The 15,697-nt window shown below is 44.7% G+C and overlaps 1 protein-coding gene across 1 annotated transcript; it reads right to left on the bottom strand.

The window, feature by feature from the left end:
• Window positions 1–1,893: 1,893 nt before the first annotated feature.
• On the bottom strand, window positions 1,894–9,381 carry EIF3F (eukaryotic translation initiation factor 3 subunit F). Its single transcript, XM_058545906.1, has 8 exons — window positions 8,988–9,381; window positions 5,816–5,886; window positions 5,493–5,572; window positions 4,923–5,060; window positions 3,475–3,566; window positions 2,890–3,026; window positions 2,642–2,755; window positions 1,894–2,092 (listed from the first exon to the last, which is right to left on the bottom strand). Exons 1-8 carry the CDS (start codon window positions 9,364–9,366, stop codon window positions 2,015–2,017), a joined length of 1,089 nt encoding a protein of 362 aa, XP_058401889.1. The 5' UTR covers window positions 9,367–9,381; the 3' UTR covers window positions 1,894–2,014.
• Between the last annotated feature and the right edge of the window lie 6,316 nt (window positions 9,382–15,697).

Raw genomic sequence — 15,697 nt, 5'->3', positions numbered from 1 at the left:
GCCTCATCATTTACCAAGTAAGTCACAATTATTTAGTTGCATTTAAGACTTCACCATTTGGTCCCAACCTACCCCTCTAACCGTAACTCTGGACACATCTGCATCCTCTAAGATTCCACCATTCTAGAGCAGCCAGTTTCCACATACCACCACACCTCCAATCACCTGTATCAGAAACCAGGCAACATCTTAGATTCCTCCCATCTCTCACCATCCAAGCTTCGACCAGTCTCAAGTCTCCTGAATCTGCCTTATATGGTCATGTACCACATAACAACGTTCGGTCAATGACGGAGCGCATGTATGATGGTGGTCCCATAATAGCAACCATACAGTCCAGGTTTGTGTAAGTACACTCCATGATGTCACACAATGACAAAATCCCCTAGTGATGTGTGACTGGTAAGAGCCTCTTGAATCTGAGTCTTCATCACTATCCCCACTGCCACTGCCTTGGTGTGGGCTCTCATCATGTCTCCCCTGAACAATCACAGTGGCCCTCTGACTCGTCTTCCTGCCTTCTATTTCTCTCCCTTTCCATCCTTCCTCTACACTACTACCAGGTGATCTTCCTGAAATCCAAATCTGATTAAATCTGCTTAAAATTATCCAGTGCCTTCCCACAACTTCCAGGATAAAAATCCACCTCCACAGACTGTGTGCCCTGGTGGTCTGGCTACATGTGCCGCCTTAGCTTCTGAACAGGTCAAGCTTTTTTACATTTCTCTGTTTTTTTTTTTACATATGTTTCCTCTGCCCTGACCACCCCTTCCTGATTTCCTAGTAAAAAAAAACAAAACGAAACACCAGCTTAGATATCACGTCCTGGGTAGAATCTTCCCTGGCTCCCTCTGACAGAGCTGGTCAATCCTTATGATATGCTCCTGTTATGTCATATTTTTGCCCTATGAGAGTAATTATTTCACTGGGCCACTAAACTATGAAGCAGAGGGCTACACAGAGAATAAAAACCAGACCTGGATTCAAATCCCATTTCATCACTTATGGTTACTAATTATGTAACCTCAAGTAACATACTCAACTTCTCTGAATCCCAGCTACCTCTGTAACATGACGAGAATGAGAACTGCCCCCAACATAGTAAGTGCTCAATAGATGCTAGACCCAGCACTCATTTTCTACTGTTTTGCAACTGATTATTTGCTTTTTTGTTTTCCCCACTAAAATGGGGAAAAACTTAAGCCACAGATGGACCACAGTGGGAAACCAGTTCTATCCTCCTATTCAAGTATTTTGAAACACTGACTACACCCTTTACTCTTTCGGTTCAGATTAAGTATTATTTTCCCTCCATGGATTCTCATTTTCACTTCCTGTGAAAACCACATGACCCACCAAGAAAACAGTTCACGGTATTGTCAGGGGACACCTTTCCAGACTGTAAACCAAAGCAAAAAATTTGCTAAAGCACAGTTAATCCTCACCATGGAGAAGGCTGTCTTTCCACCAGCTTGTAATTATGGGTCCCAGGACTGAGATCTGTATCCACCCCCTTCTTTCCTCTCCTCTCACTCACTAGCACATTCTCTAGGTACTTCAAACTGTGCATAAGGCAACTCTTTCCACTGCCATCCATATAAGATGCTACGGAAGAGAAGGGATAAAAATCAATTGTTTTGGAGGTCCAGTTTGCTCTGATCATAAACAGTAAGAGTGGGGAGAAAGCACCCCTGTAAACCAGTGTGCTAAGAAGGCTGTCTGGTCTGAGCTCAGGTGAAGCTCAAGTGGCTTGGGCTGTGGGTATAAGTCCTGATGACAAGTCATGCCAAACACACAACCAGCTTCTACCCAGCTACTCACTTCCTGGTTTGTCTGTAAGCTCCAGGACAGTTTTTCCCCTTCTACCCAGCAGTAAACTCACATATTATGGAATTCATTTACAAAAGGTAGGCTATGTTTATTTAGAGTCACAAGCTGGTGACTCAGTGTGACTCCAACCACAAAGAAATCATTTCTACTTCACTCCATTCTGAGTCCTAGGACTGGGGCCCATTCACAGGTTTACGAGTTTCTCATTGAGGGCAATCTGTGACTGTGTGAGATTGGCCAGGTAGGTCACCATCAGCAGGTCCTGGAAGAGAAAGAAGCCACAATGAGTGAGGAGCAGGGTGGAAAGGGAGCAGAAAGGCTGGTCTCGGCCAGCTCTCTGATGGACACTGGGTGTGAGGACAGTCCTGGATAAATGACAGCTAGGAGAGGCTGAGGAAGAGTCGAAGGTGGAAGAGAGGAAGGAAACGCTTGAGAACACTTTCTCATCTCTACTGAAAGTCCTATAGATTAACAGCGCTTTAAACGAGGTCCATGAGTAGAATACAGGGGTCTGTGAACTCAGATGGGGAAAATACAAAGTTGCATTTTCGTTATCCTCTGAATTTTAGCATTTCTCTCAACCATGAATCTAGATAACAAGTCACAGTAGTATCAGCAGTACCTGCGCCAATGGAATCAGGGAAGGAGAAGGAAGGGAATCTCTGAGCATGTGTACTATCTCTTCCTTGCCCCCAAACTGGACTGCAAGGGGGCCAAAGGTGAAGCCCTGTCTCCTCTGGCCCCCTCCAGACCACCTCCCCCAACTCCCTTCACATTGTGTGCATGTGCTGAGGTGGGGGATGGCACTCACATTGATGTTGCTGTTGAGCATGGTCTCGAAGTCCTCGGGAACTATCTTGGGTACTTGATTAACCAGACTCATCAGGAAGCGGCCCACAGTATTGTCGGCTGACACCTTTCCAGACTGAGCACCAAACAAAGATTCAGTGAGGCAGTTAATTCTCACCACTAACGACTGTCATTTCACCAGCGTTATCTCTCAGTGATCTCAGGGCGGAGACCTAAGCCCTCCTCCTTTCTTTCTTTCCCGCTCCTCACCAGTACATCCTCCGCATACTGCAAGACCGTGCTTAGGGCATCCTGGATGCGAGCTGATGCCCCTCCTACTTGCTGCAAGTCACTGGAGAGTCCGATCACCCGGTTGGGGCTAAAACAGGTCTTCATGATCAGGTCAACTGTGGGAGTGGGGTGCGGGGTATAAGAGACACAGATAATTCAGTCATCTCACCAGGAAAGAGACGATCTCTAACCATCCTGCTAATTCTCCCACCTCCCTCTGGACTTGGTCAACTTCCCCGAACTTCCCTGCTCTGCCCTTATTAGCTTTTCTTCCTCTGACAGAGCTCAACTCTCGCACCTAGTATGCTAGTCTCTGGTTTTGGTCTCATATGAATGTCCACGTAGCCTCTGGTGCTGACAATTTCCCACCTCTAACAATTTCACAAATAATTCCTTGAATCCCATTTATATAGAAGAATGACTGTGACTTCTACTCATAACAAACCTTAGATCAATGGTTCCTCTTTAACCCACCCAAGGCCCTCTATCCTTATTAGACAGCAGCAATCCTTTCCCCTGAAAAATGCCAAAGACCTCAAAAGAGGGTATGGGAAGGTTACTCACCTCCGATGCGTTCTGTGTCATAATATGCATATTTCACTGTCAGAGGTGTGAACATCACCCCCATGGTCCTCCCAGGGACACCCATTAAAGTGCTGGGGAGAGAGAAGTCCAGGTAAACAGATGGCTTTGGGAGAGGGTTTCCATGTCTAGTCCAGGCTTGAAAAGCAGTCATACCAAAAGTATGGCTTCCAAGGTTCTGAGATGAGAAGACTGGGACCACTTGAACCCCAGAGGTCTCATGGGAGCAACTCACTTCCTTCACTTAGCTCATTCCACATACCAAACCCTTGGCCTGCGAGAGGGCACTCAGCTTCGGACTTGGCCTGGTCCCTTTAGAGGATTACTTCACACACTGTGTGATCTCAGTGATGAGAGGACAGGACACTGGATTTCCCTGTGGAGCTGGCTGCCTAGATATCCACCCCCACAGAAAGAAGAGACAGGATAGGTCTTTTCTGAGACTGAGCCCTTCGTCAGCACTCAAAAAACAAATTGACTCCCGCCCACCAAGATTAGATTGGGTGCTATAAGTAATCTCACTAAAGGTGACTGCCTTTACTATGTCAACTATACACTTTGAACTGGATCTTGAGGAGTCTGAATGAAATAACAGGAAAGGCTAAGAAATTAGGCAATGGCTAGAGCTTAGCAGTACACCAACTGGCCCACAAGGACTTGGCATCCACCATCTTTATCTTACTGCATAATAGTTAACTGGTTACATCAGTGTCAGAACCAGAAACAGCACAAAGCTAAACAGTGTATGAGATACACTAACAAATACCCTCATTCTAACCAGAAACTATAACCCTTCTAATCCTCTAGCAGCCCTTTCTTCAGCATGTCACTAGAAACTTTCCCAACATCCCCATTAACCAGCATTTTAACAGCCTGCAAGCTCAAGATGTCAACACCATAATGTTATTGTCATCAAAACTGTACTCAATCCTGGGTTAACAGATGTGTTTAAAACAAGGACAGTCATCCTTCAATCTGTACTACCCGGGCTCCTGTGCTCAGTTCTAAGGATAACAACAAACTTAAAGGGTAACTCTGAAAAGCAGTGAACATGGTGAAGGGTCATGACCAGAATACCGTGAGGATTGGCTGTAAAAACTGTGAAGAGTTAGCTTCTAGAAAAGATGACATGAAAAACAACAGCTTGCTCTAATACCTAAAGGGCTGCCATTTGAAATTGCTTGAGAGCAATAGGCACAAACCTGGGGTACAACCAGCATCAGCAAGTGGAAATTTCAGGGACAGATTTTGTTTCAGAGTAAAACCTTTCTAATGACTTTAACTACTAAGAGCGAGGAATGGGCTACCTTAGGAGGCAGTGAGCTATACAGTGAAGGATTAAACCTGCTTGGGGTGGAGGTGGGCTGTCATCCAGGCATGGTATGAACCAGACAGACTTTTATGCCCTTGTGGCCCATGACTCTGGTCACCTGACATAGGCCTTGATGCTCATGCGGCCGTTCTGGAGGCTCGTGTCCACAGTGAGGTGAATGGGGTTGGGGGCTTCCCGGCTGTAGTACTCATGGATCAGCACAGAGTGCTCCGTGATGTCATGGCCTGTTGCGTACCTGGAAAATGGAACACAGTTGTGGACTCAGGTCTACCTGTGACATCAATACCAAACACGATGGTGGCATGGGTGCCTCTAGGTACCTGACACCCCTATGGTAGTAATACCTCCAGTGACACCTCAAATGCCAAAATAATAAACACACTGAAAACTATACCAAATCAAATCACAGGCTGACTTAGAGTTATTGAAAAATTCCAAGTCACCAGCAAGGCAAAAAAAGACTTGCTCACTAAAAGCTACAATTCAAAATAAATATTCTTGGCCTCATAGGATCAGAATCGCCAAGAACTTAACAGACTGAATTCATAGCTCCTTGAGATAATACACTTTCAATAATGTGTCTCCAAGAGGGAGTACAGTATCTAGTCTGGTGGCAAAAGACCTTGGCCATCAATGAGATCTTCCATTTCCTCCACCTCCAACTTACCAGCCCAGGATGAGCTCATTTGGAGAGACTTTCTTGTGCAATTCATACATGTTCTTAGCAAATTCCATGTCAACAGCCACCTATGAAGGAAGGTAGGACAGGAAGCTAAGAAGCCAGAAGTCCACAGAAAAAATGGAAAAAAAGGAAAAGAGGCTACCCCAACAGTCAGAAAAGGCCTGGGAAGTATGTCCACACGAATGAAGCTCTGTGAACTGTGGCAGCTCTGGCTATAAGTACAATACATTGTGCTGGAGGGGCCTTAAGGAGAGCCTAGCAAATGAACAGCTACAGACTGCACAGGGTCAGCTCAAATTCCCACTCACCTCATCTTCCGACTCGTTGTGAGGCACTGAAAAGCAATTGGTGACTTCCACTGAGTGTTTGTCAACGGTTCCTGTGAGAGAGAATCATCCATGTGTTATAAAGCCCTCGGGCTCCCAACAGCCTCCGACCACCTTCCAAATGCTTTCAGAGTCTCCTTAAAGTCAATGAACAAAAACCTGAACTCATGAGCTCCCACTTCAGCCATGTGCATCAAAGGAAGCAGGGTTCTCCAGGGAACTGAAACTCTGGAGTGATCTCCAGCTCCTTCCTTTAACCGTCAACAAACAGGGTCTACTCTTCCTTCACAAGGTCTCCTCTGGCCTATCTGGCCCACTAACAGTACTACTCCAGATCTTCACTCTGTGACTTCCATTTTTCAGTCTCTAGACTTTCTCCCTATAATTTAATCTGCAGAGCTAGAGGAAAGATTCTAATAATGTCTATACAGACCACTGTAGCCTCGTCTCAGAGCACAGTTTAGGGAGCTTCACCTGGACCTCCCTTCAGCCACCTGGTCCCATGGTCCAAACCTTCACCCTATCATCATCCAAACACCTACCTGTGAACCTTAAACATCAATGTCAGTCTCTTACCACAACCTTCTGTTCTTCCAGCTCTGATACCTTTACTCCCACTACATCTGTTTCTTGACCTCACTAAGACCACTAGTCCCTCGACCTCTCCATTTTTTCCTAATCTACTGGCACCTCCCACGCCAGGCTTCAAGTGCTTCCCTCTCCACCACAGACCACAGTGTTGCCTATAACTGTCAGTGTCTGCTTAATTCCACTTCACTATGGTTTTTGCCCGCTTAGCTGAAACTATGTCCCCAAACCCAATGGATTCACATTCTTTGACCTCTCATCAGCATTCAACAGACTTGAGCACTTCAAGCTCCTGAAAAAGTTAAGTCTTCTGAGTTTCCATGCCACTATGACACTCCTCTGTTACAGCATTTATCACATTATGTTCTAATTAGCTGCATATGAGTATATCTTCATCTTGAGTTTAAGGTTAGAGTTTGTTTTATCAAACTTTGAATTCTAAGTACCTAACAGTTTTATGGTACATAAAAGGTATCAGTGACTTCAATTAACCAAATGAAATATGTTTTATGAATTAATGTCTAACTGAGAAAATTTAAGTTCTTAGCAAGCAAATCTAGGAATGCTTTGTAAGCGTTCCTTTGCTTTCGTTAAGTTCCTGGTAAGCAGAATCTATGCTTCATTCTTCAGTAAGTACTGCCTCAATAACACCAAGCACTGTACCGTGATCCCAATCTGGAAGAGGATCTAAACATCTAGATCACAGTTGGTCTAACTAGGGTCACTGGCATATTTGGGGCACACAGCACAAACCTCGGTTGGAGAACTGTTTCTTTAATCAGCTCCAGTGAGTCTGGAAACTTTGAGGGTACAGCTGAAAGACTAAATTAGTATTTGTCTAGTGCCAAGCCAGTGATGCAAAAATCATCTGTTACAGAAGCTCAAAGCAGGGCAGTCACAGAGGTTAAGAATGGGGGTGAGGTGGGGGCCAGCCCAGTGGTGTAGCGGTTAAGCGTGCGTGCTCCGCTTCAGCGGCCCAGGGTTCGCAGGTTTGGATCCTGGGTGTGGACTGACGCACCGCTTGTCAAGCCATGCTGTGGTGGCGTCCCATATAAAGTAGAGGAAGATGGGCACGGATGTTAGCCCAGGGCCAGTCTTCCTCAGCAAAAAGAGGAGGATGGGCATCGGATGTTAGCTCAGGGCTGATCTGCCTTACAAAAAAGAAAACCAAAAATAACCAAGAATGGGGGTTGGGGCAGGGGTCTGGGATGGAGGACTGATACTGAACACTCATCCTGGGAACCTGGAAGATGAGTGGAACTTAAACAAATGAGGGTGAGCAGGCAAGGCACTTGTGGCAAAGAGAATACAGAGGCTTGGTGTGAGAGAAACCGTGGCAATGTTTGGAAGATAATGGATCATTTGAAGTTTCTGGAAAATGCTACACCCTCAAAGATAAAGAGAGGAAGAATGTATGCATGTGTTAGGGCTGGTATAGGCCTGATGTGGAGGACGGCAACCAACGGCGGTTTTACACTTAATGTGTGCCAGCACAGTTAGATGCTTTCTGTAATAACTTAGTCTTTGTGAGAACTAAGTCTAAAGTAGCCCCTGAAGGAACTAGACTTTAGGTAATCTGTCCCAAGGCACGTGGCTAATATGTGGTGGAGGCTGCCTACCAATTTGGTCCTTTTTGCAAAACATCAATTTTCTTCTAAGCTGGAAGGACTAGTACACGTTCAAGAGTTAGAAAGAGAAATAATGCATGGGAGTGGAGTGGATTCACAAAGGTGTTTAAAATCTGTAACTAAGATGGAGTGAAAATGAATTTGATGAGATCAGCAGTCCCCAAAGAAAGAGATATATCAGTAATTCCGTTTCAGCGCTTCTCAGTTTTACAAATTACTTTAAGATATGTATACTCCAAATTTGGAACTTCGACAGGGAAAAAGTTATTCTTCCATCTGAAGGTTAAACAATATCATAAACAGATAATACAATCGTTTGTGTCCAAACAGAGAATTAGAGACGGACTGGGGAAACAGGGTCTCCGGCATTAGGAACTAGTAAGGAACAGAGGATCAGGCTAAGATGTTTAGGAAAGCAGAATACTACTGAAATCCTAAATGGGATCCTGCCAAACAAATTTACTTGTTGAGAGGGTTATCTTTTTACAGATGCCCCACTCCTTTGCCAACCGGTTAGAAACTTCTTTGTAAACAACTGGAAAATAAAGACATTTAGTCACTAGATAAGGGGGGAAAACGTGGTCTCTGGGCTTAGGGAGCCAGAGGTTTTGACTTCCTAGTCTGCGCCTGAACTCATTCGCGGTGAACTGGCACTAATTACAACTGACGTGAAATGCTGTCGTGAAGATCAAAAATAAAACCTACGTCACTCGGCACACTTATAGATATTTATTCAATAACCAACTACTCTTTACGTATTTTATGTCGCCCAAAGTGACAGCAATCGGGCAGGAAAGTTCAAGTTCCTTGGGGAGTTAAGTCGCAGCAGGAAGGTGAGATAGAGAAACAGTAAGAGGTCAGTAGGAATGGGAAGAGAGGTGAGCAAGACAAAAGGCCGTGGGAGATAGAAGAGAACGTCGATTACCCTGACCACTCACCCAGCAGGGTCCCGATGACTCGGGCAGCGCCCTCGTTGCGTCGCTCGTAGCTGTCCACGATGGAGGCCAAAATGACGGGGTGCAGCCGGACCACGCGGCCGCCGGGGAAGGGGCCTGGGAGCGCAGGCCCGGGCAGCGACTGCGCCGGCGTCTGCGCGGGGGCTGGCGCTGAGGCCGGGGTCTGTCCCGGGGCCGCGGTCCCAGCCGCCGCCGCCGGGTCTGAGGATGAGGCTGGAGCCGGCGATGGAGCTGGAGCCGGCGGCGCAGCCGGAGCTGAGGGGGAGGCTGGGGCTGGGGCTGACGCCGGGGCTGGGGCCGCAGCTGGGGAAGGGGCTTGAGTGGCGGGAGAAGCACTCGCCGGTACTGTCGGTGTGGCCATCTTGTCGAGAGAGAAAGAGCCGGGAGCGGAAGGGAGCGAGTTAGGGAATATTAGGCACACGATAGGCTGAAAACGCACCACGTGAACTAGATCTTTGTGCCTATTGGTTACTGATGATGCTTCTCACGGCACTACAATTTCCTGCTCTTAGTTTGTGCTCTTTGACTTTGGTCCGATAGGCACTCAGTGAGAAACAAGCTAAATAGTTCCGAGTAAACTTGGGCCCGCGGTTGGAGAAGAGAAACAATTCTGTCTGTGCTGCCGCCGCCCCACGGAGCCGGAGAGCAGCGCAAGGGTCGCAATTCCTGTTCTCAGATTTCAGTGGGAAAATAGTGGATGTCAAAATGCCTTTTAAAGGACTTTGTTCTTGACAGCGTCATAAGGTGTCAGTATGGTGGTTTATTCATTCAACAATTTGAATCTGTGCCAGACGCTCTTTTAGGCGTTCGGGATATATCTGCTAATAAAACAAATATCGTTGCCCCAGAAGAGTTTACATTCTAACGGGGAGAGACAAATGAGTACATTATATAATAAGTTAGAAGGTGATAAGTGCTGTGAAAAAGGAAAAAGTAGCAGAGAATATGAGTGGACTTGAAGGAGGCGAAGGAGGCGGCCATTGTTGGGGGACGGGGAGAGCCTCCAGGTAGAGGGCACAGCTAAGGAGCAGGCCTGGTGTGCTTGAGGAGGCTATGGGGTGGCTGGAGTGTTAGGAGCAAGGCCCGGAGCAGCAAGAGATGGACCTCTACATAGGGGTCAGGGAGCAGATCATTAAAGACCTCCTAGGCCACAGTAAGGACTTTGGCTTTTAGTCTGAGTGAGATGGGGAGCCACTGCAGGGTTGTGAGCAGGGGAGAATCCTGATCTTAGTTTTAAAAGGATCACTCTGACTGCTTAGAGAAGAATAGAATGGAGGGGCGGTTATTGGAGAGAGGGAGGTGAGAGAGAAAGAGCAGGGAGACATGCATGGAGATTCCCAGGAAGCCTAAGTGAGAGGTGATGGTGGTTGGGACCAGGCCAGCGGCAGTGGAAGTGGTGAGAAGTGGGCAGATTACGGCCATACTTTGAGGGTAGAGACAACAGGATTTTCTGAGAAGTTGTATGCGAGGTGTGAAAAAGAGGAGTCAAGAATGACTCCAGTGTTTTGTGCTGAGCAACTAGTATCAAGAAGTTGCCATCAGTTGAGATAGTGAAAGCTACAAGTGGAGCAGGTTTTTGGGAAAAGATCCCAAGTTCATTGTTGGATGTGTCACCCTTGAGATCGGGCATCTCATTAGACATCCAAACAGAACTGTAGAGTGGTCAGGTAGAGATTCTAGTCTGTACTTTGGGAGACGATTAACTGAGTAATGCTCTGTAAAGCTCTTAGCATATGCCTGATATACAGCATTTGTTATTGTTAAGTGGTAGCTATTATTAGTACGATGTGATAGAAGGAGCTCTGAGCCTCACTCCTTGTGTAATTTTGGGCAATTGATAATTTTTTTCTGAGCCTCAGCTTCCTTCTTGGTATAATGGGGATGTTAACATTTGCCTGTCAGGAAACCTGTCAACTCCCTTACTTAGGTCAAATCCCAGCATCCAGCTGGCCAGGTCGGTGGTGAGGTTGAACTTCTTAGCCTTGACTCTTATGTCCAAGAACTGCTTTCTCCTTGGAGCTCCCTTCCATAATCAGAATTCACATGATACTGTTCCCCTGTTAGTGCACTGGGTAGACATTCTCTCTTTTAATTCCCCCAAACACAAGTGAACCGCCTATCAGAGGAGGATTGAATAATGACTCTTGGATTTGATGACCTGGATTTTTACCAGCACTAGTAGAGCAGTGTCAGTGGAATTGAGGGTGGAGTGGACACGGAAACCAGAATTCAGGTGTGAGAGAATGGCCAGCTTGAAATGATGGCAGTGAGTGCTGGCTACTCTCTCAAGGAAGTTGCCTGGGAAGGAAAGGAGACATTTAAGGCAGTAGCTGGGGGAACGGCAAGATTGAGAGGGGGACAGTTGTGGCTGGGAGAGTTTTTAGTATATTTTAAGCTAAGGGTAAGGATCTAGAGGAGAGAGAAAGATTGAATATACAAGTGTGAGCTAGGGAAACTGTCTAATGAAACAAGGCAGGAAGGAGGACCTGAATGGAGAAGCCTAGATGAGAGGGATGGTCTTGCACAGGATGGAGGATATGCTGCAGAGGCTGCCCTGGGCTGTGGCCTCCCTTGTGGGTTCCTAGTGGGGGTCTCCTTTAGCCAGGGCTGGTCCCGTGAGATCATCCTATGGAAAGAAGGCCAGAGGAGAGAATCACCCCTTAGGAATAGGTGTTGCCATCCCAAACTGACCATACACACCCTTGGAATGCCTATCCATGTGTTGATTTGAGTTGGATGTGGACACTTCACCACCAAGAACTTTGCCTTTATATAGATGGCCTAAAGACCTTTCTCTCTGGGAGGAAAGGAGAAAGGGATGGATGAAGAATCGGAGACACTTTGAATTGGGGAGAGAAGGGAAGTTGCAGGAGCTCTTGTCAATTGATATTTTTCTCAGGGAGGTGGAGGCAGAGTGATCTGCTGAGAATGGCAATGCAAGGGTGGGGTTCAGCTTTGGGACAATGGACAGCATTTGGAAGAGGGGCCAAGAGTGAGCCATCAAAGGCATTGATCAATTATGAGAGGGCCCAGCTGAGCCTGGAGACCTCAAGGATCTGGTCAGCTCTTGTATGTTTCTCCAGCCACATTGCTCAGGGGCAGGAGGAGAGAGATCTTTGGCATGGTCTTCCTAGGCATGCTGACTGGCCAGGACAAGGGAGTGCATACATCCAGGATGTTCGCTTTTCAATGGCTGACTGAGGGATCCAGGCAGGCTGAACCCTATAAATGAAACTCTGGGGCCCAGATTCATCAGGAAAGGGCAGAAGGCATGGGGAGAGAGAAAATGGGCTGTCCCCTTGTATTTGGAAAATGTGTTGTGTACATGGTGTATTGGTCAGAGTTCTGCAGAGGAACTGACAGGATAAATATATATATATATATATATATATAAATAAATAAGGAATTGGCTCACATGATTATGGAGGCTGAGAAGTCCCAAGATCTTTAGTCAGCAAGCTGGAGACCCAGGAGAGCCAATATATAGTTCTAGTCTGACGGACTAGAGGCAGGCTCAAGACCCAGGGAGAGCTGATGTTTCAGTTTGAGTCTGAAGGCTAGAAAAGACCGGTGTCCTGTTCAAGCAATCAGGCAGGAGGAGTTCCCTCTTATTCAAGGGAGGGTCAGCCCTTTTGTTCTCTTCAGGCCTTCAATTGATTGGATGAGGCCCACCCGTATTAGGGAGAGCAATCTGCTTTACTCAGTCTATCAATTTAAATGTTAAACTCATCCAAAAGCACCCTCATAGACACACTCAGAATACTGTTTGACCAAATATCTGGGGACCCTGCACCCCTGTCAAGTTGACACATAAAATTCACCGTCACATCTGGGTTTCTGACTGTCCTGGGGAACAAGCTTGATAGTCCTGCCTGAAAAGACCAGGGTCATAACTGTAGGCTCATGTTAAAGATGGGGCCTGCAGCTTGATAAACCCATCCCACCTCCTCAACGATGGTTGGAGTGAAGGGAGCCCCAGCTACAGCTGCAACTATAGGAGGACCACAAGGGGGAGCCCCAGGCTCTCTTGACTCTGTAGCAACTGGAACTTGAGACTTAACTCAGCCTTCCCTGATGGGGCAGAGCTGTGCAGGAACCATGGCCCCGTCCTTCTGCAGACCGGGCCTGGCACAGGCAGGCTGGTGGGCTGCCTCCCACAGTTTGTCTCTGCTCGTCGCCAGCACCTAAGAACATTAGAAGAGGTATTCCCTTTAAAATCAGGAACAAGACAAGCATGGCTGCTATCACCACTTTAATTCAACATTTAACCAGAGTCCCAGCCAGCACAGTCCGAAAAAGGAAAACAATCAAAGGCATAAGGATTAGGAATGAGAAAGTAAAAGCCATTTTCTGCAAATAATGGTTACCTGCATAGAAAACCCAAAAGAATTCAATTCATAGATAAATTATTAAAACAATAGGTGGATAGATCTGACAGATGAACAAGCTATTGCTCTTCTATGCATCAACAATAAAAAATTAGAAAATGTCATTATAAGTACACCATTTACAAAAGCAACAAAAATATAAACAACAAAATATGTGCAAGACCCATACATAGAAAATTATAAAACTTTACAGAAATGCATTAAATAAGACCTAAATAAATTATAATCCATGATCACAAATAGGAAAACTTAATATCACCAAGACGTCAATTCACCTCTAATAAACCTTTAGAGTCAATGCAATCTAAATCCGTCAAATTTTACAAACGTGTTCTAAAACGTATAGGAAAAAGCAAAGGGCCGAGAATAGCCAACACGGTTTTCATGAAAAAGATGGCAGAATGGGAGGGAGATCCTGTGCTATCAAACATTGAGACATATCCTAAAACTGTAGTAATTAAAACATAATATTGGACCTGCTCTACCAGATTTCAAGACCTTTTAAAACTGGAGATATAGTAATTAGTAAATCATTGTATTGGTGCAGAATAGATGAAATGGAACAACAATAAAAAAGAGCCAGAAACTGTACTAGGCATTTATGACACTTTGATATATAAAAAAGTATCATGGCAGATTAATGGGGAAAGGAAGGACAATTCAAAAAATAGAATTAAAAAATTCCTGCTAGACTAAGAGGTTAGAACAATACCTTAAACACATTAAAATATACAGAGGTAGATGTCTATCTCTCTGACATTCAAATAGAAAGTATTTCTTAAATAAAACCCCAAAAGCCCTAACTGTAAAAGACAGCACTGACAAAGTTGGCTACACTAAAACTAGGATTGGTTTTTCAAAAGACAGCTTAAAGAAAATAATAAAGATTTTCTAAAGAAAAATGTAGAAAAAATGAAGAAAAGTAAAGAAAGAAATTAATAAAAAAATAAAGAAAGGAAAAGCCATAAACTTGGAGAATATATTTGCAAAATTTATGACTGATAAAATGTTGGTACAAAACTATGTAAAGAAGTCCTTCTTAAAAATAAAATGATAATAATAACAAATAAAAAACAACCTAATAGAAAATGGAGCAAAAGACATGAATAGATTTTTCACAGAAGTCAAAATACATATGGCCACTAGACATATGATGAGATGCTCAACCTCATTAGTAATTAGGAAAATGCAAGTTAAGTCCACAAGTAGATATCATTAAATATCCATTCAGTTGGGAAAAATTAAGACATGGCAGAGTTCATTCATCAATGAGAACTTTATATATTGCTACTAGGAGTACAAACTGGAACAACCCCTTTGGAAAACAAGTTTGTATTATCTTGTAAAAATGAATATGTGCATACTCTACAACCCAACAGTCTTAGTCTGCCCAGGCTGCCATAACAAAAAACCATAGACTGGGTGGCTTAAACAACAGAAATTTATTTTCTCACAGTTCTGGAGGCTGGAAGTCAGAGATCAGGGTGCCAGCGTGGTCAGATTCTGGGGAGAGCTGTCTTCCTGGCTTGCCAACAGTGGCCTTTTTACTATATCCTCAGTGTGGCCTTCTTATAAGGCTAGAGTCCTATCAAATTAAGACCCCAGCCTTAGAACCTCATTTAACCTTAATCACCTCCCAAAGACCCTCTCCAGATACAGTCGCATAACCCTTGGGCTTAAAGCTTCAACATATGAATTTTGGGAGGACACAATTCCACCCATAGCACTAACCCCCAGGTGCCCAAGGACACATAGATAGAAGGATGGTTAAAGCAGCAATGTTCATAATATCAACAAATTTAAACCACCCAATGCCATCAACGATAAATTGGAAAATAAATGTTGGTAGCAATGGATTATACAGCAAGTGAAAATGAATGGACTAATATGCAACAATATGAATACATCCCCGTGACCTAAGGTTGAGAAGAAAGAACAAGTTCCAGAAGACTACTACTTTCAGTATGATACTCTATAGAGTTCAAAAACTAGCAAAATTAAAGAATATATTATTTAGTCATACATATATATTTGAAATAAAACCACACTTTTAAAGCAAGTGATGATAGACACAAAATTCAGGTGAGTAATCCTGTGAAAGGGTGGGGCAGTGAAGCAACGAAATATTGAGGAGGAGGACATAGTATATATAAAGCAATGGTGCTTTTCTAATGTTTACTCATTTAAGTAATGTTTGCTGTAAGTATTTTTGTAGGTTCCTTTAATGAGGTCAAAGAATTCCTACAATTCCTAATGAGTTTAAGGCATTTGCTACAATTTTTAGTTCACTAAGAAGGCTTCTTA

The sequence above is a fragment of the Diceros bicornis genome, chromosome 7 (genome assembly GCF_020826845.1).
Source record: "Diceros bicornis minor isolate mBicDic1 chromosome 7, mDicBic1.mat.cur, whole genome shotgun sequence".
NCBI classification, from domain to species: domain Eukaryota; kingdom Metazoa; phylum Chordata; class Mammalia; order Perissodactyla; family Rhinocerotidae; genus Diceros; species Diceros bicornis.
Note: the sequence above shows the minus strand (reverse complement) of the source record. Positions and strands in the feature narration are given on the sequence as shown.